Here is a 22026-nt window from a genome sequence, read left to right on the forward strand (position 1 = left end):
GACAACAACGGTGGGATATAAACCTGTGTACCCTCTCAAACCTGAGGGAACGTTAGCTAGCCCCTCTTCATTAGCTCCCACAGTGACAGAAACCTGACCGACTAGACAACAACGGTGGGATATAAACCTGTGTACCCTCTCAAACCTGAAGGAACGTTAGCTAGCACCTCTTCATTAGCTCCCACAGTGACAGAAACCTGACCGACTAGACAACAACGGTGGGATATAAACCTGTGTACCCTCTCAAACCTGAAGGAACGTTAGCTAGCCCCATATAATAACAACAACAACAACAACAACAACGGCTCAAACACTTCAAGACAAGTCATGGAGAGCTGGTGAAGATGATGATGATGATGATGATGATGAAGACGGGAGGAAGGTGGAGCTGAGGAATCCTCCATGGTGGTGGTGGTGGGGACTTACCCGATCCGGTCCCTCTCCCCAGGTTGAGGTGGGGGTGAGGGAGACTGGGCCAGCTCTCCAGGCTGCTCCAGGATGAGGGAGTGGTCAGCAGGGGAGCCAGGACCCTGGACACTGGGAGGGGTGGACGAGGCCTTACGGGCCAGGGTGGACGAACCCTTACGGGACACCCAGGATGTGTCCATCACCCGGACACCCATACTGAGAGGGACAGAGACGCATAAAACAAGAGACAATTAAAAAACTAAACAAACTGTAGAGAAATAGAGAGTTGAGAGGAGGAGGTCAGGACTAGAGGAGGAGGTCAGGACTAGAGGAGGAGGTCAGGACTAGAGGAGGAGGTCAGTACTAGAGGAGGAGGCCAGGACTAGAGGAGGAGGCCAGGACTAGAGGAGGAAGAGGACAGGACATGAGAATAGGAGGAGGCCAGGACTAGAGGAGGAGGAGGCCAGGACTAGAGGAGGAGGACATGAGAGGATAGGAGGAGGCCAGGACTAGAGGAGGAGGGAGGCCAGGACTAGAGGAGGAGGACAGGCCAGGACTAGAGGAGGAGGTCAGGACTAGAGGAGGAGGTCAGGACTAGAGGAGGAGGTCAGTAGGAGGTCAGGAGGAGGAGGTCAGGCCAGGACTAGAGGAGGAGGAGGTCAGGACTAGAGGAGGAGGTCAGGACTAGGAGGAGGAGGTCAGGACAGAGGAGGAGGAGGCCAGGACTAGAGGAGGAGGAGGTCAGGACTAGAGGATGTCAGGACTAGAGGAGAGAAGGAGGTCAGGACTAGAGGAGGTCAGGACTAGAGGAGGAGGAGAGCAGGACTAGGACTAGAGGAGGAGGTCAGGACTAGAGGAGGAGGAGGTCAGGACTAGAGGAGGAGGAGGCCAGGACTAGAGGAGGAGGAGGTCAGGACTAGAGGGAGGAGGTCAGGAGAGGAGGAGGTCAGGAGGAGGCCAGGACTAGAGGAGGAGGAGGCCAGGACTAGAGGAGGAGGAGGCCAGGACTAGAGGAGGAGGAGGTCAGGACTAGAGGAGGAGGAGGTCAGGACTAGAAGAGGAGGAGGTCAGGACTAGAGGAGGAGGAGGTCAGGACTAGAGGAGGAGGAGGCCAGGACTAAAGGAGGAGGAGGCCAGGACTAGAGGAGGAGGTAAGGACTAGAGGAGGAGGAGGAGGTCAGGACGAGAGGAGGAGGAGGTCATGACTAGAGGAGGAGGAGGTCAGGACTAGAGGAGGAGGAGGTCAGGACTAGAGGAGGAGGTCAGGACTAGAGGAGGAGGTCAGGACTAGAAGAGGAGTCAGGACAGGACTCAGAAGAGGAGGAGGTCAGGACTGGAGGAAGAGAACAGGACTAGAGGAGGAGGAGGTCAGGACTAGAGGAGGAGGTCAGGACTAGAAGAGGAGGTCGTCAGGACTAGAGGAGGAGGAGGTCAGGACTAGAGGAGGAGGAGGCCAGGGGACTAGAGGAGGAGGAGGTCAGGACTAGAGGAGGTGTCAGGGGACTAGAGGAGGTGATGACTAGAGGAGGTCAGGACTAGAGGAGGAACCATACAGTACCTTTGTATTTTCCTTATGCTGCTTTGACGGGGCAAAGAAACGAGAGGCACGTAAGAGACACATTCTGTTCATTTTCTATTCATACACAGAGGCTAGTTTAGAGGGCTATGGAGATAGATAGAGGGCTATGGAGCTACATAGGGGGTTAGGGAGCTACATAGATGGTTAGGGAGATACATAGAGCGTTAGGGAGCTACATAGAGGTCTAGGGAGCTACATAGAGGGTTTTGGAGCTACATAGAGGGTTAGGGAGCTACATAGAGGGTTAGGGAGCTACATAGAGGGTTAGGGAGCTACATAGAGGGTTAGGGAGCTACATAGATGGCTAGGGAGATACATAGAGGTCTAGGCCAGTGACTAGTGTGGAGATTGAAATGTGCTGAGTGTAGAAGGGGCTAGTGTAGAAGTCTAGGGGCCTACATAGGGGACCAATAGAAGGGGCTAGTGTAGAAGTCTAGGGGCCTACATAGGGGACCTGTAGAAGGGGCTAGTGTGGAAGGCTAGTGGGCTACAGAGGGGACCATTGGAAGTGGCTTGTGTGGAAGGCTAGTGGGCTACAGAGGGGACCATTGGAAGTGGCTAGTGTAGAAGTCTAGGGGCCTACATAGGGGACCAATAGAAGGGGCTAGTGTATAAGCCTAGGGGCCTACAGAGGGGACCTGTAGAAGGGGCTAGTGTGGAAGGCTAGTGGGCTACAGAGGGGACCAGTAGAAGGGGCTAGTGTGGAAGGCTAGTGGGCTACAGTGTAGTCTGTATTCTGGGGATGAGATTCACAGTGACAGGGCATAGAGGGTTTCAGAGGTATTGGGACATGCCAGACCAAATGACTAGCCTGCACTGTCCTACCAAGAGGAAATGAGTGCCTCGTTAGTTAATACAGTAATGAAGCCAAGCTGAGTTCTCTGGAGTGGACTCACACGCAGAGACAAACATGTCGTCACAACTCTCCTCAGTCCAGAAACAACAGCCTGCCTTCGATAACCGCCACAGTTACAAAACTGCTCATTTACTGAGTGGATAATAACTGTATTTTCTACCAGAGTCTCACATGGAGAACTGTTTGGGGTTGAAGTGTGTGGTGACAAAATTATATATCAATTGGAAAGTAAATCTGTCTGTCTCCTCTGTGACAGTCTCTCTGTGACAGTCTCTCTGGACAGTCTCTCTGTGACAGTCTTTCTGTGACAGTCTCTCTGTGACAGTCTCTCTGTGACAGTCTCTCTGTGAAAGTCTCTCTGGACAGTGTCTCTGTGACAGTCTCTCTGTAACAGTCTCTCTGTGACAGATGGGTTGCCTCCCTCAATGTTCCAACGTTACGGGTTTACAGGTCTGTAGAAGTTGGGCCATCAGTTGGGACAGAGGTGTTGAATTGTAAATGGGAAGCGGGTCAGCGGTGACATCACTGCTGTATCCACTTGTTGCCCTCGCTAAACATGAGCATAACTCCCGCCCACATTTTAAACTCCGCCTACCCAAACCTGTGATTCGTTGGGAGAGTCGTCTGTCTGTTTTCCCCTTTCTAAATGTCAGAGAGAATCTGATATTCTGCCCAGATCTTGTGCCGTTGCTCCAACGTTGCTCCAATGTCTGGTTCTCCGAGACTATTTCTGTGAGGGAGGATTTTGGCTTGTCTGCCAGTGATTTTCCACCTGGTGAGTCAGGGAGGGCAGGTGACGTTCCAGACTGAGAAGGATAGGCTAGGTGTGAGCGTGTGCGTGTGTGGTGTGAGTTTGTTTGTGTGTGTGTGTGTGTGTGCATGGTGTGAGTGCGCGCGTGCGTGTGTGTGCGTGTGTGTAGATCTCAGGAGAATGCGGAGAAGCAACTAGAAGCAACCTCTATCACTGCCGCCGTGTTGCCATAGAGACGGTGCCACTCACCGGGCCGGGACTATTTCAACAAGGTGTGTGTAGACAATTTAAATAATGTGTGTTTGCATTCCTAAGGTATCCCTCCTCTCTAGATGAAGGCTGATAAAAGCTGACAGCTAACTGGGTGAGAGGATGATTGACAGGGCAGAGATCTACCCTCTTTCTGTGTTCTACTGAGACCTCGAAATCAGAACAGTGTAGATGAACAACCACTTAAAGGGCTATTCCACTACTTTATTCCACTACTTTGAAAATCACTGTTTTTAACTTTAAACCCACCCTGTGATGTCACAAAGCCTTTTTAAAGGGCTTCTAGACTTTTTAACCACAGATCACAGAGACGCGGTGTTTTCACACACTGTATGTAGGCGCTGGTTTGGTGCTGGAGAAGTGCCCTTTTAAAAGGCTTTAAGAAGCCTTCAGAAAACACTGTATGTAGGCGCTGGTTTGGTGCTGGAGAAGTGCCCTTTTAAAAGGCTTTAAGAAGCCTTCAGAAAACACTGTATGTAGGCGCTGGTTTGGTGCTGGAGAAGTGCCCTTTTAAAAGGCTTTAAGAAGCCTTCAGAAAACACTGTATGTAGGCGCTGGTTTGGTGCTGGAGAAGTGCCCCTTTAAAAGGCTTTATGAAGCCTTCAGAAAACACTGTATGTAGGCGCTGGTTTGGTGCTGGAGAAGTGCCCCTTTAAAAGGCTTTAAGAAGCCTTCAGAAAACACTGTATGTAGGTGCTGGTTTGGTGCTGGAGAAGCCCCTTTAAAAGGCTTTAAGAAGCCTTCAGAAAACATTCATAACACCTTCATAGAATGAATTTAGTTTTTTTTTTCAAAGATGCTTCGTTAAACCTTTAAAGATCTAGTTCATTATGTAAATACTCTGTCTGAGTCGTGTGTCTTTAACAAACTAGCAATCTGTTCCTCGAGGTTCTGGCTCAAGACTTTTAAAAAAACAACAGAGAGAAGAGAAGGAGTGGGTGACAGTACGTGGGTTTAGATGCTGCATGAGAAGAGAGAGAGAGAGAGAAGAGAGAGAGAGAGAGAAACAGAGAGAAACAGAGAGAGAGACAGAGAAGAGAGAGAGAGAGTGATGAGAGAAACAGAGAGAGAGAGACAGAGAGAGAGAGTGTGAGAGAAACAGAGAGAGAGAGAGAGAAGAGAGAGAGAGTGATGAGAGAAACAGAGAGAGAGAAAGAGAGAGAGAGAGAGAGAGAAACAGAGAGAAACAGAGAGAGAGAGTGAGACTGAGGGAGGAAGAGAGAAACAGAGAGAGAGACAGAGAAGAGAGAGTGAAGAGAGAGTGAGACTGAGGGAGGAAGAGAGAAACAGAGAGAAACAGAGAGAGAGACAGAGAGAGAGAGAGAGTGAAGAGAGAAACAGAGAGAAACAGAGAGAGAGACAGAGAGAGAGAGAGAGTGAAGAGAGAAACAGAGAGAGAGAGAGAGAGAGAGAGAGAGAGTGAAGAGAGAAACAGAGAGAGAGAGAGAGAGAAACAGAGAGAAACAGAGAGAGAGACAGAGAAGAGAGAGAGAGTGCAGAGAGAAACAGAGAGAGAGACAGAGAGAGAGAGAGAGAGTGAAGAGAGAAACAGAGAGAGAAACAGAGAGAGAGAGAGAGAGTGAGAGAGAGAGACAGAGAAGAGAGAGAGAGTGATGAGAGAAACAGAGAGAGAGACAGAGAGAGAGAGAGTGAAGAGAGAAACAGAGAGAGAAACAGAGAGAGACAGAGAAGAGAGAGAGAGAGTGATGAGAGAAACAGAGAGAGACAGAGAGAGAGAGAGAGTGATGAGAGAAACAGAGAGAGAAAGAGAGAGAGACAGAGAGAGAGAGAGAGAGTGATGAGAGAAACAGAGAGACAGAGAAGAGAGAACGAGGGAGGAAGGATCGACCAGCTTGCACTCAGCAGCAGCCTACCCATCCTTCTTGTAGAATTCCAGCATCATGTTGTCAGTGGCAACGCTGAGTGGGCGTCTGCCATGGTCATGTGGCAGCTTGCGTTCTGATTGGTCCATGTCTGGCGAAGGCATGGAGCTGTAGTTTGAGTTGTGGTTGGTGTGTACGGGACTGCCGTAGCAGCCCGTCAGATTAAACTCAATATCTATAGGAGAGGAAGAGAGAGGAACCAATTAGGTCAGGATCCTAAAGACAGTGTGTGTTGCAGGTATGTGTGTGTATGTGTGTGTTTAAGCGTGCATGCATGTGAGTGTGTGTGTGCCTGCGTGTGTGTGTGCATGTATGTGAGTGTGAGTGAGTGAGTGAGTGAGTGAGTGAGTGGTGAGTGAGTGAGTGAGTGAGTGAGTGAGTGAGCGTGCATGCGTGGGTGGGTGGGTGCATGTAAGTGGGTGTGGGTGAGCGTGCGTGCGTGCATGTAAGTGTGTGTGAGTGAGTGAGTGAGCGTGCGTGTGTGTGTGTGTCAGTGAGTGAGTGAGTGAGTGAGTGAGTGAGTGTGTGTGTGTGTGAGTGAGCGTGCGTGCGTGCATGTAAGTGTGTGTGAGTGAGCGTGTGAGTGTGTGTGTGAGTGAGTGTGTGAGTGAGTGTGTGAGTGTGTGAGTGTGTGAGTGAGTGAGTGAGTGAGTGAGTGAGTGAGTGAGTGAGTGAGTGAGTGAGTGAGCGTGCATGCGTGGGTGGGTGGGTGCATGTAAGTGGGTGTGGGTGAGCGTGCGTGCGTGCATGTAAGTGTGTGTGAGTGAGTGAGCGTGCATGTGTGTGTGTGTCAGTGAGCGTGTGTGAGTGAGTGAGTGTGTGAGTGAGTGAGCGTGCGTGCATGTAAGTGTGTGTGAGTGAGTGAGCGTGCGTGCATGTAAGTGTGTGTGAGTGAGTGAGCGTGCGTGTGTGTGTGTGTGTGTGTGTCTCACCACCAGGGAAGAACCAGTCAGCGTGCTGTATGATGGGTTCTATGATCCCCACTATCTGAAGAGACACTGTGGTCATCATCTCTGTCATGTTCCTGCAAACAGCACACTCAGTGAGACAGCACTTGATTTAACTTGGGAGTTTGCACTTTTGGGACTATTCGATAGGTTACGGAGTAAAGTGAATCACATGCTTCAAAAGTATTTCAAGGTTCCCTCCACAAACAGTCAAAAGACCACTAAAATGTTGACTGATAAGGTACTGTATTTTGAGGAGAGAGAGAGAAAGAGAGAGAGATACAGAGAGAGAGAGACACACACACAGAGAGAGATATGGAGAGAGAGAGAGAGAGAGAGAGAGAGAGAGAGAGACACACACACACACAGAGAGAAAGAGAGCGAGAGAGAGAAGGGAGGACAGGACACATACCCACTCTCGTTGGAGTGGGTCCAGAGCAGGTTGGGACCCAGAACTATGGCCATGTTACCAGGAGTCATCTTGTTGGAGTCCTGATAATCCCCTAGCTTGGCTAGGAACTTGATTAAGTATCTGATAGGAAGAGGAGAAATACACACTGAATCAATCAGTCTATCAATCAATAAATCACTCAATCACCACATGCTTTACAGTAGCCAGACCTGGAAACCTAAAGACCAAGCAGCATCACAGTAACCAGACCTGGAAACCTAAAAACCAAGCAGCATCACAGTAACCAGACCTGGAACCATAAACACCAAGCAGCATCACAGTAACCAGACCTGGAACCCTTAAAGACCAAGCAGCATCACAGTAACCAGACCTGGAACCCTTAAAGACCAAGCAGCATCACAGTAACCAGACCTGGAACCCTAAAGACCAAGCAGCATCACAGTAACCAGACCTGGAACCCTAAAGACCAAGCAGCATCACAGTAACCAGACCTGGAACCCTAAAGACCAAGCAGCATCACAGTAACCAGACCTGGAACCCTAAAGACCAAGCAGCATCACAGTAACCAGACCTGGAACCCTTAAAGACCAAGCAGCATCACAGTAACCAGACCTGGAACCCTAAAGAGCAGCCAGTAGCAGACCTGGAACCCATCACAGCATCAACCAGACCTGGAACCCTTAAAGACCAAGCAGCATCACAGTAACCAGACCTGGAACCCTAAAGACCAAGCAGCATCACAGTAACCAGACCTGGAACAAGCAGCATCACAGTAACCAGACCTGGAACCCAGCATAAAGATCAAGCAGCATCACAGTAACCAGACCTGGAACCCTAAAGACCAAGCAGCATCACAGTAACCAGACCTGGAACCTAAAGACCAAGCAGCATCACAGTAACCAGACCTGGAACCCTTAAAGATCAAGCAGCATCACAGTAACCAGACCTGGAACCTAAAGACCAAGCAGCATCACAGTAACCAGACCTGGAACCCTTAAAGACCAAGCAGCATCACAGTAACCAGACCTGGAACCCTAAAGATCAAGCAGCATCACAGTAACCAGACCTGGAACCCTAAAGATCAAGCAGCATCACAGTAACCAGACCTGGAACCCTAAAGATCAAGCAGCATCACAGTAACCAGACCTGGAACCCTAAATACCAAGCAGCATCACACTAACCAGACCTGGAACCCTAAAGATCAAGCAGCATCACAGTAACCAGACCTGGAACCCAAAAAACCAAGCAGCATCACAGTAACCAGACCTGGAACCCAAAATACCAAGCAGCATCACAGTAACCAGACCTGGAACCCTAAAGATCAAGCAGCATCACAGTAACCAGACCTGGAACCCTAAAGATCAAGCAGCACCACAGTAACCCGACCTGGAACCTAAACTGGGAAAACTCCCCAGAAGGAAGACTCCTTGATATGTTCAAATCAGCTTGACTTCACACTATGGCCTATTTGTTCAGCTTTCAAACTATACTGTGAAATCACACACACACACACACACACACACACACACACACACACACACACACACACACACACACACACACACACACACACACACATGTTCCCGGATGTTCTCTGTTGGTTATCAATATTTTAGGAGGTCCAAGTCACAGAGACTCTAGCCCTGATAGGAGGTCCAAGTCACAGAGACTCTAGCCCTGATAGGAGGTCCAAGTCACAGAGACTCTAGCCCTGATAGGAGGTCCAAGTCACAGAGACTCTAGCCCTGATAGGAGGTCCAAGTCACAGAGACTCTAGCCCTGATAGGAGGTCCAAGTCACAGAGACTCTAGCCCTGATAGGAGGTCCAAGTCACAGCCTGCGTCTACACAGGCAGCTCCATTCTGATCTCCACTAACTGTGACTTGGACCTCCTATCAGGGCTAGAGTCTCTGTGACTTGGACCTCCTATCAGGGCTAGAGTCTCTGTGACTTGGACCCCCTTGCGTCTACACAGGCAGCTCCATTCTGATCTCCACTAATTGTTCTTTTGACCAATCACATCAGGTCTTTTTGACATCAGATCTTTTTAGAGCTGATCTGATTCGTCTAAAGACCAATTAGTGATATAAGACCCGAATTGCTCTGCCTGTGTAAACATAGTGTCACAGACTCAGAACTTTAACACCCAGATAAAACACAATCTAAACCACATTAGTAGGTTGAAACTGATCCTAGACACTGACCTTGGATCAGTTTTACAATTCCCCCACTAATGGTTAAGGTTTGGAGTGGGGGAGGGGAAGCTGATCCTAGACACTGACCTTGGATCAGTTTTACAATTCCCCCACTACTGGTTAAGGTTTGGAGTGGGGGAGGGGAAGCTGATCCTAGACGCTGACCCTGGGTCAGTTTTACAATTCCCCCACTAATGGTTAAGGTTTGGAGTGGGGGAGGGGAAGCTGATCCTAGACGCTGACCCTGGGTCAGTTTTACAATTCCCCCACTAATGGTTAAGGTTTGGAGTGGGGGAGGGGAAGCTGATCCTAGACACTGACCCTGGGTCAGTTTTACAATTCCCCCACTACTGGTTAAGGTTTGGAGTGGGGGAGGGGAAGTTGATCCTAGACACTGACCCTGGGTCAGTTTTACAATTCCCCCACTAATGGTTAAGGTTCAGAGTGGGGGAGGGGAAGCTGATCCTGGATCTGTACCTAGAGGAAACTTCAGCCTGGCAACAACCCAAACATATAAAACAGATCCTCACTGGAGGGTCCTGCCGGCAGCAGGTCTATGTAGACTGTAGAGAGGGAGGGAGAGATGGGTTCTGACCTGAAGTTGTTGAAGTTGTCAGTTGGTAGTTTTTCGCACGCCGCCAGCAGAGCTTGTAGTCTCTTGTCCATATCCTGAATACTGGATGGGGAAGACAATGGTGAACAGGGCTCAGGGTGTGTTGTAGTCAAGGCAGTGTTTTTCTCAGTGTTGTTTCCTACCAGGGAGACCAGCAGGCTACAGTGTATGGCGGCAGGGTAGCCTAGTGGTTAGAGCGTTGGACTAGTAACCGGAAGGTTGCAAGTTCAAACCCCCGAGCTGACAAGGTACAAATCTGTCGTTCTGCCCCTGAACAGGCAGTTAACCCACTGTTCCTAGGCTGTCATTGAAAATAAGAATTTGTTCTTAACTGACTTGCCTAGTTAAATAAAGGTTAAAAAAAAAAAAAAAAAAGGTCATTGAGGGGCTAATTGGTGTCAGCTAACCATCTGAGGGACCGGTAATCCAGAACCCAGGGACCAGTGCCGAACCACGGGCCAGAGGTTGACAAACACTGTGTTAACAATGTCTATTATTGTGATAACGGTCACTGCCTGTTCTGTCACTATGGTACAGTTTGTTCCCTTCTGTCTGGAGCTCTCCCTATAGACATAGGAAAGTTATCTCCAGCTCTTCAACATGACTAAAAGGGATCTGTTATCTGTAGTAGAGATGCTGAGGTTATGAAGGGATCTGTTATCTGTAGTAGAGATGCTGAGGTTATGAAGGGATCTGTTATCTGTAGTAGAGATGCTGAGGTTATGAAGGGATCTGTTATCTGTAGTAGAGATGCTGAGGTTATGAAGGGATCTGTTATCTGTAGTAGAGATGCTGAGGTTATGAAGGGATCTGTTATCTGTAGTAGAGATGCTGAGGTTATGAAGGATCTGTTATCTGTGGTAGAGATGCTGAGGTTATGAAGGGATCTGTTATCTGTAGTAGAGATGCTGAGGTTATGAAGGGATCTGTTATCTGTAGTAGAGATGCTGTGGTTATGAAAGGATCTGTTATCTGTCGTAGAGATGCTGAGGTTATGATGCTGAGGTTATGAGAGGGATCTGTTATCTGTAGTAGAGATGCTGAGGTTATGAGGTTAGAGGATGCTGAGGTTATGAAGGGATCTGTTATCTGTAGTAGGGATGCTGAGGTTATGAAAGGATCTGTTATCTGTAGTAGAGATGCTGAGGTTATGAAGAGGATCTGTTATCTGTAGTAGAGATGCTGAGGTTATGAAGGGATCTGTTATCTGTAGTAGAGATGCTGAGGTTATGAAGGGATCTGTTATCTGTAGTAGAGATGCTGAGGTTATGAAGGGATCTGTTATCTGTAGTAGAGATGCTGAGGTTATGAAGGGATCTGTTATCTGTAGTAGAGATGCTGAGGTTATGAAGGAATCTGTTATCTGTAGTAGAGATGCTGAGGTTATGAAGGGATCTGTTATCTGTAGTAGAGATGCTGAGGTTATGAAGGGAATCTCTACTCACTTTGACGCCTGAATCCAGTCCTCGTAAAGTTCACTGGTCATCAGTGGCTCTGGAAGCTCACGGAGGTATGATTTCAGAGCCCCTTGGATGGAGAGAGGGAGGGAGGGATGGAGATGGGATGGAGAGTCCAGGGAGGGAGGGAAAGGAGAGGGGGGTGAGGGAGAGGAAGAGAGAGAGGGGGACAGTGGGATGGAGAAAGAGAGATGAAGAGAGAAAGGGAGGAAGAGGGATGAGAGAGAGAGAGAGAGATCATCTCATTAGGCCTAATGGAGGTGTGGTTTTCTCTGTTCAGAATACTAATGAGAATACACACAACGCTGCCACCCTCAGATTACTCAAGGAAGTGGACAGCAACATTTACAAGGAAGCGTTTAGGACAGAGAGCGTCTTGGGCAAAACACAAGCAGACGACTTGGGAGATGTTAAGGGATGTGATCCTCTCGCCCCACAGCTGAACTAAACTCCAGGGCCAAATCCAGTTTCACCTTTCAAGTTGTATTAGTGGTATGTACGGGATGCCCATGGTGTACACTGTCCAATGAAATGCTTACTTGCAGGCTCCTTACTGGACAATGCAACAGCAGTAAGAAATTATACATGATAAGAATACCAACATAAAGTAAATGTCTCAGTAGAAGAGAAGAGACATTTTAGCATCAATATAACACAGGAAGGAACAATGTGTAGTCCAATATTATAGACCAGTGTGTGTGTGTGTGTGTGTGTGTGTGTGTGTGTGTGTGTGTGTGTGTGTGTGTGTGTGTGTGTGTGTGTGTGTGTGTATGTCTGTAAAAATGTCTGTGTGTAGTGTGTGGTGTGTGTGTGTGTGTATGTCTGTAAATGTCTGTGTGTGTGTGTGTGTGTGTGTGTGTGTGTATGTCTGTAAATGTCTGTGTGTGTGTGTGTGTGCAGGTCATGACACTGTAACTGTGTGTGTGTGTGTGTGTGTGTGTGTGTGTGTGTCTCCACGGTGCAGAGCAGTAGTGCAGCCAGTGTGCTACATCTGGTGAGAATCAGAGCAGTTTCTAGTCAGATGTCCTGGATGGGTGGCAGCACAGTCCCAGTGAACACTGGGCCGGTGTGGTTCAGGACACTCTCCACGGTGCAGCAGTAGTAGTGGACGGTCAGACGTTCCACGGTGCAGCAGTGAGCAGCCGGTCAGGACACTCTCCACGGTGCAGCAGTAGTAGCAGCCAGTCAGAACACTCTCCACGGTGCAGCAGTAGTAGCAGCCGGTCAGGACACTCTCCACGGTGCAGCAGTAGTAGCAGCAGTCCACGGTGCAGCAGTAGTAGCAGCCGGTCAGGACACTCTCCACGGTGCAGCAGTAGTAGCAGCCGGTCAGGACACTCTCCGGTGCAGCAGTAGTAGCAGCCGGTCAGGACACTCTCCACGGTGCAGCAGTAGTAGCAGCAGCAGTCAGGACACTCTCCACGGTGCAGCAGTAGTAGCGCCGGTCAGGACACTCTCCACAGTGCAGCAGTAGTAGCAGCCGGTCAGGACACTCTCCACGGTGCAGCAGTAGTAGCAGCCGGTCAGGACACTCTCCACGGTGCAGCAGTAGTAGCAGCCGGTCAGGACACTCTCCACGGTGCAGCAGTAGTAGCAGCCGGTCAGGACACTCTCCACGGTGCAGCAGTAGTATTCGGAGAGGACCCGAGGTGACACGCCAAATTTCTTCAGCCGCCTTTGGAAGTTAAAACGCAGTCGCAGCCTCTTGACAAGAGGGGTGGGGTTGTTGGTCCATGTCAAGTCCTCTGATGGGGACGCAGAGGAACTTAAACTGCTGATCCTCTCCACTGCAGTCCTGTCGATGTGGATCGGAGCATGTTTCCTCCTCTACTTCCTGAAGTTAAACGATCAACTCATTTGTTTTGCTGATGTGGAGGGTGTTGTCCTGGCACCAAAATGTCAGTTCACATAGCTCCTCCCTATTAGCTGACTCATCGTTGTTGGTTATCAGGCCTACAACCGCTGTGCCGTCAGCAAACTAGATGATGGAGTTGGTGTCTTGCAAAGCCACGCGGTCGTGGGTGAACAGGAAGTACAGCAGAGGACTGAGGACGCTCTGAGCTTGGTGTCGGGCTTGGAGGGAACAATAGTGTTGAATGTTGAACTGTAGTCAAGGAACAGCATTCTCACACAGGTATTCCTCTTGTCCAGATGTGTTACGGCCGCGTGAATAGTGATGGAAATGGCATCTTCCTCGGTTCTGTTGGAGCGGTATTCAAACTGGACTGAGTCCAGTGTGCCTGGCATGCTGGCCTTGATGTGGGCCATGACCAGCCTCTCAAAGCACTTCATAATGACCATCCCCTATTCCCTATATAGAGCACTACTTTAGACCAGGGCCCCTATTCCCTATATAGTGCACTACTTTAGACCAGAGCCCTATTCCCTATATAGTGCACTACTTTAGACCAGAGCCCTATTCCCTATATAGAGCACTACTTTAGACCAGGGTCCCTATTCCCTATATAGTGCACTAATTTTGACCAGGGCCCCTATTTCCCATATAGTGCACTACTTTTGACCAGAAACATATGGGTCCTGGTCAACAGTAGTGCACTAAATAGGGAATATGATGTCATTTGGGACACAAACCAGCTCACTACTGGAGGAGGAGGAGGATGTTAGGAAATAGGCAACAAGGAAATAGGCAACAAGGTGTAAAGGAAATAGGCAACAAGGTGTGAAGGAAATAGGCAACAAGGTGTGAAGGAAATAGGCAACAAGGAAATAGGCAACTAGGTTTAAAGGAAATAGGCAACAAGGTGTAAAGGAAATAGGCAACATGGTGTGAAAGACAACAGTCTTCCACAAACACAAGAAGCCTTGATTGTGTTGACCGAACATTGATGTATGTATTTCTGGAGGCGAGAATCTCCTGAAAGCAGAGTTATATCTAATGGTTATATATAGACAATGGAGCTAGCTAAAGGCTCGTTGTTATGGAGACCAGAGCCTGAGCCAGAGAGAGAGAGAGAGAGAGAGAGGTAAGAGACGTGTAGGGGTGTGAATTGATCTGCGATGGTGTGTGCGTGTGCGTGTCAGACCTGGGTTCAAATACCTGTGTATTTAAGTATCTATACTGAACAAAAATATAAACGTAACCTGCAATCATTTCAAAGATTTGACTGAGTTACAGTTAATATGAGGAAATCGGTCAATGTAAATACATTCATTAGGCCCTAATCTATGGATGTCACATGACTGGGAATACAGATATACATCTGTTGGTCAGAGATACCGTTTAAAAAACATTGGGGGAGTGGATCAGAAAACCAGTCAGTACCTGGTGGGACCATTTGCCTCATGCAGCACTACACACCTTCACATAGAGTTGATCAGGCTGTTGGTTGTGGTCTGTGGAATATTGTCCCACTCCTCTTCAATGTGCGAAGTTGCTGGATATTGGCGGGAACTGGAACGCGCTGTCGTAGACGTCAATCCAGAGCATCACAAACATGTTCAGTGGGTGACATGTCTGGTGAGTACTCAGGCCATGGAAGAACTGGGACATTTTCCGAATTGTGTACAGATCCTTGCAACATGGCGCTGTGCATTATCATGCTGAAACATGATGGTGGTTGGATGAATGGCACGACAATGGGCCTCAAGATCTTGTCCCGGTATCCCTGTACATTCAAATTGCTATGGGTAAAATGCAATTGTGTTCGTTGTCCGTAGCTAATGTCTGCCCATACCATAACCCCACCGCCACCATGGGGACCTCTGTTCACAACGTTGACATCAGCAAACTGCTCGCCCACACAACGCCGTACAAATGGTCTGCGGTTGTGAAGCCGGTTGGACATATTTCCAAATTCTCTAAAACGCTATTGGAGGGCGGCTTATGATAAACTAACATTCAATTCTCTGGTGGACATTCCTGCAGTCAGCATGCCAATTGTACACTCACTCGAAATTTGAGACATCTGTGGCATTGTGTTGTGTTACAAAACTACACATTTTAGAGTGGCCTTTTATTGTTCCCAGCACAAGGTGCACCTGTGTAATGACCATGGTGTTTAATCAGCTTCTTGATACACCACACCTGTCAGGTGGATGGATTATCTTGGTAAAGGAGAAATGTTCACTAACAGGGATGTAAACAAATTTGTGCACAACAATTGAGAGAAATAAGCTTTTTGTGCGTGTAGAACAATTCTGGGATCTTTTATTTCAGCTCATGAAACATGGGACCAACACTTTACATGATGCATTTATTTATCTGTACACTGTAGTATTTAAAATACTTTTTAAAAATTGTGAGTATTTTAATGGTTATTTGTAAAAACGAAATAGTCTATCAAATTATATTTGAGGGTATTTTTAAATACTTATTTCAAATACTATGCATGTGAGTGTATTTAAGTGTTTTCATATACTGTGTGTGGGTGTGTGTGCGGGTGGGTGTGTGTGGGTGTGGGTGTATGTGTGGGTGGGTGTGTCTGTGTGTGTGGGTGGGTGTGTCTGTGTGTGGGTGTGTGTGTGGGTGTATGTGTGGGTGTGTGTGTGTGTGTGTGTGTGGGTGTGTGTGTGGGTGTGTGTGTCTGTGTGTGTGGGTGTATGTGCGGGTGGGGGTGTGGTGTGTGTGTGTGGGTGTGTGTGTGGGTGTATGTGCAGGTGGGTGTGTCTGTGTGTGTGGGTGTGTGTGTGGGTGTATGTGCGGGTGGGTGTGTCTGTGTGTGTGGGTGTGTGTGTGGGTGGGTGTGTCTGTGTGTGTGTGGGTGTGTGTGTGGGTGTATGTGCGGGTGGGTGTGTCTGTGTGTGTGGGTGTGTGTGTGGGTGTATGTGTCTGTGTGTGTGGGTGTGTCTGTGTGTGTGGGTGTGGGTGTGTGTGTGGGTGTATGTGCGGGTGGGTGTGTCTGTGTGTGTGGGTGTGTGTGTGGGTGTATGTGCGGGTGGGTGTGTCTGTGTGTGTGGGTGTGTAAGGCAACCTGCGATGGCGTGGGGGTCAGCTGAATACTCCTGTACGTCCATAACACCACAGTCCAGGGAGGCCTTCAGCTTCTTCAGCTTGGAGGCCGAGGGAGCAACTCTGAACAGACCCTACACACACAGGGAGTCAGGAAGACAGGGAGTCAGGAAGTCACTCTGAACAGACCCTACACACACAGGGAGTCAGAAAGACAGGGAGTCAGGAAGACAGGGAGTCAGGAAGACAGGGAGTCAGGGAGCCACTCTGAACAGACCCTACACACAGGAAGACAGGAAGACATGGAGTCAGGGAGTCAGGAAGTCACTCTGAACAGACCCTACACACACAGGAAGACAGGAAGACAGGGAGTCAGGAAGTCACTCTGAACAGACCCCACACACAGGAAGACAGGAAGACATGGAGTCAGGAAGTCACTCTGAACAGACCCTACACACACAGGAAGACAGGAAGACATGGAGTCAGGAAGTCACTCTGAACAGACCCTACACACACAGGAAGACAGGAAGAGTCAGGAAGTCAGGGAGTCAGACCCTGAACAGACTACACACAGGAAGACAGGAAGACATGGAGTCAGGAGTCAAACACAGGGAGTCAGGAAGACAGGGAGTCAGGGAAGACAGGAAGACAGGGAGTCAGGGAGCCACTCTGAACAGACCCTACACCAGTCAGGAGTCAGGAAGACAGGGAGTCAGGAAGACAGGGAGTCAGGGGAGTCAGGAAGACAGGGAGTCAGGAAGACAGGAAGACAGGGAGTCAGGAAGACAGGAAGACAGGGAGTCAGGAAGACAGGAAGACAGGGAGTCAGGAAGACTGGGAAGACAGGGAGTCAGAAGACAGGGAGTCAGGAAGACAGTCAGGAAGTCAGGAGTCAGGAAGACAGGAGTCAGGAAGACAGGGAGTCAGGAAGACAGGGAGTCAGGAAGACAGGGAGTCAGGAAGACAGGAATACAGGGAGTCAGGAATACAGGGAATCGGGAGTCAGGAAGACAGGAAGACAGGGAGTCAGGAAGACAGGGAGTCAGGAAGACAGGGAGTCAGGAAGACAGGAAGACAGGGAGTCAGGAAGACAGGGAGTCAGGGAGTCAGGAAGACAGGGGGTCAGGAAGTCAGGGAATCAGAGCAGGGTCATCATAGAGATAAATAGTGAAATATAAATCTAGTACATACTGTAACTTTGTCTACAATAAACACTCTAGTGGCTAAATCCTATATTAATGCTACTCTGTAATCAGAATGTTTAGTAGTGTTAATTAGGCTTCATCTGGGTCTGGGAAACTTAGTAGTGTTAAGTAGGCTTCATCTGGGTCTGGGAAACTTGGTGTTAAGTAGGCTTCATCTGGGTCTGGGAAACTTGGTGTTAAGTAGGCTTCAGCTGGGTCTGGGAAACTTGGTGTTAAGTAGGCTTCATCTGGGTCTGGGAAACTTGGTGTTAAGTAGGCTTCATCTGGGTCTGGGAAACTTAGTATTAAGTAGGCTTCATCTAGGTCTGGGAAACTTAGTATTAAGTAGGCTTCATCTAGGTCTGGGAAACTTAGTATTAAGTAGGCTTCATCTAGGTCTGGGAAACGTAGTAGTGTTAAGTAGGCTTCATCTGGGTCTGGGAAACTTAGTAGTGTTAAGTAGGCTTCATCTGGGTCTGGGAAACTTAGTGTTAAGTAGGCTTCATCTGGGTCTGGGAAACTTATTGTTAAGTAGACTTCATCTGGGTCTGGGAAAGCTAGTGTAAAGCAGGCTTCATCTCCTTCTATACCTCCTCCTGCATGCCACACTCCAGCAGCATTGTGACACAGGCCTCGATGGGGAAGGCGATCTCTCTGCTGCTGATGGTCAGGTGTTCCTCCAGGGCCTTGCCATACGAAGGCTTCTCCACCCACGCCTCTGTGGCAGGACAACACATTATACAACAGTTAGACACACGAGGAGCAGACAGGCATGTGTACCTGTGCAGGCATGGACGAGCTCTCTCTCTCTCTCTCTCTCTCTCACACACACACACACACACACACACACACACACACACACACACACACACACACACACACACACACACACACACATTACTCACCACTGGTCACCCTGGTGAGCCTTAATGGTGGGCAGGACACTCTGGAGGATCTCTAGAGACTTCCTGTGATATTCTGCCTGGATCTCTATGAGCTACAGGGAGACACACAGAGACACAGGGAGAGAGGGGGACAGAGACACAGGGGACACAGGGACAGAGGGGGACAGAGACACAGGGACAGAGACACAGGGACAGACAGAGGGGGACAGAGACACAGGGACAGAGAGGGGGACAGAGACACAGGGACAGAGAGGGGGACAGAGACACAGGGACAGAGAGGGGGACAGAGACACAGGGACAGGAGAGGGGGACAGAGACACAGGGACAGAGAGGGGGACAGAGACACAGGGACAGAGAGGGGGACAGAGACACAGGGACAGAGAGGGGGACAGAGACACAGGGACAGAGAGGGGGACAGAGACACAGGGACAGTGAGACACGAAGGAAGGGGGACAGAGGGAGGGACAGAGGGGGACAGAGGACAGAGGGGGACAGAGGACACAGAGGGGAGACAGAGACACAGAAGGACAGAGAGACAGAGGACAGAGGGGACAGAGGTGGGTTTAAACAGGACAGCTATATGACTGTAAAAGGAGTCAATGTCATCTGAAGGGCAAATGCAATGATACAGAAAACATACTAACCGTCTGAAAGTAGTTTGCATAGTCTATTTCTTTGGAAAAATTATACATACAGCTGATAGTTGATCCTGGAAAAGAGAATAAAAAATTACCTTTAACCAGAGGGTGACAGAAGGACAGAGAGACACTGTAAGAGGGACAGAGGGGTAAAAAGGTGAGGTTTAAACCAGCAGTCTGTAACCTCAGCTATATGACTGTAAAAGGTCTGTCAATGTCATCTGAAGGGCAAATGTCAATGATAACCAGAAAAGTCTGTAACCTATACAGTCTGTAAAGTAGTTTGCATAGTCACAGTCTGTAACCTTGTAGTGGTTTGGCCACAAAATTATACATATCAGCTGATAGTTGATCCTGGAAAAGAGAATAAAAAAATACAGTCTGTAACCTTAATACAGTCTGTAACCTTGTAGTGGTTGATACAGTCTGTAACCTTGTAGTGGTTAATACAGTCTGTAACCTTGTAGTGGTTAATACAGTCTGTAACCTTGTAGTGGTTAATACAGTCTGTAACCTTAATACAGTCTGTAACCTTGTAGTGGTTAATACAGTCTGTAACCTTAATACAGTCTGTAACCTTAATACAGTCTGTAACCTTGTAGTGGTTAATACAGTCTGTAACCTTGTAGTGGTTAATACAGTCTGTAACCTTAATACAGTCTGTAACCTTAATACAGTCTGTAACCTTGTAGTGGTTAATACAGTCTGTAACATTAATACAGTCTGTAACCTTGTAGTGGTTGATACAGTCTGTAACCTTGTAGTGGTTAATACAGTCTGTAACCTTGTAGTGGTTAATACAGTCTGTAACCTTGTAGTGGTTAATGTAGCTTCATGGTGTGGGGGAGGGGATTACAGTTGGTGAAGGAGGAGGAGCCTGAACCTCTAGAACCCTGTGACTCACCCTGCAGATCTCCATCCTATTGGCTGCCTCTTCCATCTCCTCTCTGAGGGCCTCCCCCTTGGCCCCGCCCGCCTGCAGGTTGCTAGGGTGACTGGAGGACTTGGACGACTGGTGAAACCTACAGGGAGGTTAAGGAGGAGACAGAAGAAGAGTTTAGGAGGAGGGATGGAACACCAACACACAGACAGCATCCCAAAAGGCATCCTATTCCACGCTATATAGTGCACTACTTCTGACCAGTAGTGCACACTATATAGGGATTAGGGTGTGATTTGAGACACAGGCACTGAGGGAAGGAACATGCCGGTCTAAGCATTATTCTAAACGTGAGCATGTCTTTAAGAGGTGAAGACCAGTGAAGAGAGCATCAGGTCCCAGCCTGTATGTTAACAGTCCATCCCTCACCGTGTGCGAGCAGAGTCCATGTCCAGGACCAGCTTGGCTAAATGTTTCCTCTGTTTCTGGATGTTGGGAATGTCCACCTGGGAAGAGACAGGGAACACATCAACCCTCCTCTATCATGTATCTCCACTACATTCAGTTATCTACTAGTTATCTGGGAGTGGACATTGGGGAGGAATATTCCACCATACTGAAGTTAACAGACAATTTTAATTTGTTTGGTTTATTTTACCTTTATTTAACTAGGCAAGTCAGTTAAGAACAAATTCTTATTTTCAATGACAGCCTAGGAACAGTGGGTTAACTGCCTGTTCAGGGGCAGAACGACAGATTTGTACCTTGTCAGCTCAGGGGTTTGAACTTGCAACCTTCTGGTTACTAATCCAATGCTCTAACCACTAGGCTACCCTGCCGCACAATAATGAACATGCTGACATTGTGTCTTAACGATCACGTTCAGTCAGAGATAGTAATGTTGTGGGCAGCCTCTGGACAGGCAATTATAACAATTATAACTTCAAATAATGTATGGCTAGGGACAGTAGGACTCACCTCATCATAGTGACAGTAGGACTCACCTCATCATAGAAACAGTAGGACTCACCTCATCATAGTGACAGTAGGACTCACCTCATCATAGTGACAGTAGGACTCACCTCATCATAGTGACAGTAGGACTCACCTCATCGTAGGGACAGTAGGACTCACCTCATCATAGTGACAGTAGGACTCACCTCATCGTAGGGACAGTAGGACTCACCTCATCATAGTGACAGTAGGACTCACCTCATCGTAGGGACAGTAGGACTCACCTCATCATAGAGACAGTAGGACTCACCTCATCATAGGGACAGTAGGACTCACCATCATAGGGACAGTAGGACTCACCTCATCATAGTGACAGTAGGACTCACCTCATCATAGTGACAGTAGGACTCACCTCATCATAGTGACAGTAGGACTCACCTCATCATAGTGACAGTAGGACTCACCTCATCATAGTGACAGTAGGACTCACCTCATCATAGTGACAGTAGGACTCACCTCATCATAGTGACAGTAGGACTCACCTCATCATAGTGACAGTAGGACTCACCTCAGTGACAGTAGGACTCACCTCATCATAGGGACAGTAGGACTCACCTCATCACCTCAGGGACAGTAGGACTCACCTCATCATAGGGACAGTAGGACTCACCTCATCATAGTGACAGTAGGACTCACCTCATCGTAGGGACAGTAGGACTCACCTCATCATAGTGACAGTAGGACTCACCTCATCGTAGGGACAGTAGGACTCACCTCATCATAGGACAGTAGGACTCACCTCATCATAGGGACAGTAGGACTCACCTCATCATAGGGACAGTAGGACTCACCTCTCATAGTGACAGTAGGACTCATCATAGGGACAGTAGGACTCACCTCATCATAGTGACAGTAGGACTCACCTCATCATAGTGACAGTAGGACTCACCTCATCATAGGGAAGTAGGACTCACCTCATCATAGGGACAGTAGGACTCACCTCAGCGTAGTGACAGTAGGACTCACCTCATCATAGTGACAGTAGGACTCACCTCATCATAGAGACAGTAGGACTCACCTCATCATAGAGACAGTAGGACTCACCTCATCATAGTGACAGTAGGACTCACCTCATCATAGTGACAGTAGGACTCACCTCATCATAGTGACAGTAGGACTCACCTC

The 22026-nt window shown here is 48.5% G+C and overlaps 1 protein-coding gene across 1 annotated transcript in view; it reads right to left on the reverse strand.

The window, feature by feature from the left end:
• LOC112240761 (rho GTPase-activating protein 44-like) overlaps positions 1–19061 on the reverse strand; it is a 36549-nt gene extending 17488 nt beyond the window's left edge. Inside the window, exons 1-10 of the mRNA XM_042314393.1 lie at positions 19014–19061; positions 18380–18461; positions 18055–18182; positions 16303–16414; positions 11360–11441; positions 9897–9977; positions 7107–7226; positions 6680–6771; positions 5739–5922; positions 427–624 (exon numbers count right to left, since the gene is read on the reverse strand). Of these exons, the coding sequence (XP_042170327.1) occupies positions 427–624; positions 5739–5922; positions 6680–6771; positions 7107–7226; positions 9897–9977; positions 11360–11441; positions 16303–16414; positions 18055–18182; positions 18380–18461; positions 19014–19061 (1127 nt within the window). The remainder of the gene's footprint in view (positions 1–426; positions 625–5738; positions 5923–6679; positions 6772–7106; positions 7227–9896; positions 9978–11359; positions 11442–16302; positions 16415–18054; positions 18183–18379; positions 18462–19013) is intronic.
• Between the last annotated feature and the right edge of the window lie 2965 nt (positions 19062–22026).

The sequence above is a fragment of the Oncorhynchus tshawytscha genome, unplaced genomic scaffold (assembly GCF_018296145.1).
Source record: "Oncorhynchus tshawytscha isolate Ot180627B unplaced genomic scaffold, Otsh_v2.0 Un_contig_1093_pilon_pilon, whole genome shotgun sequence".
Lineage (NCBI taxonomy): Eukaryota > Metazoa > Chordata > Actinopteri > Salmoniformes > Salmonidae > Oncorhynchus > Oncorhynchus tshawytscha.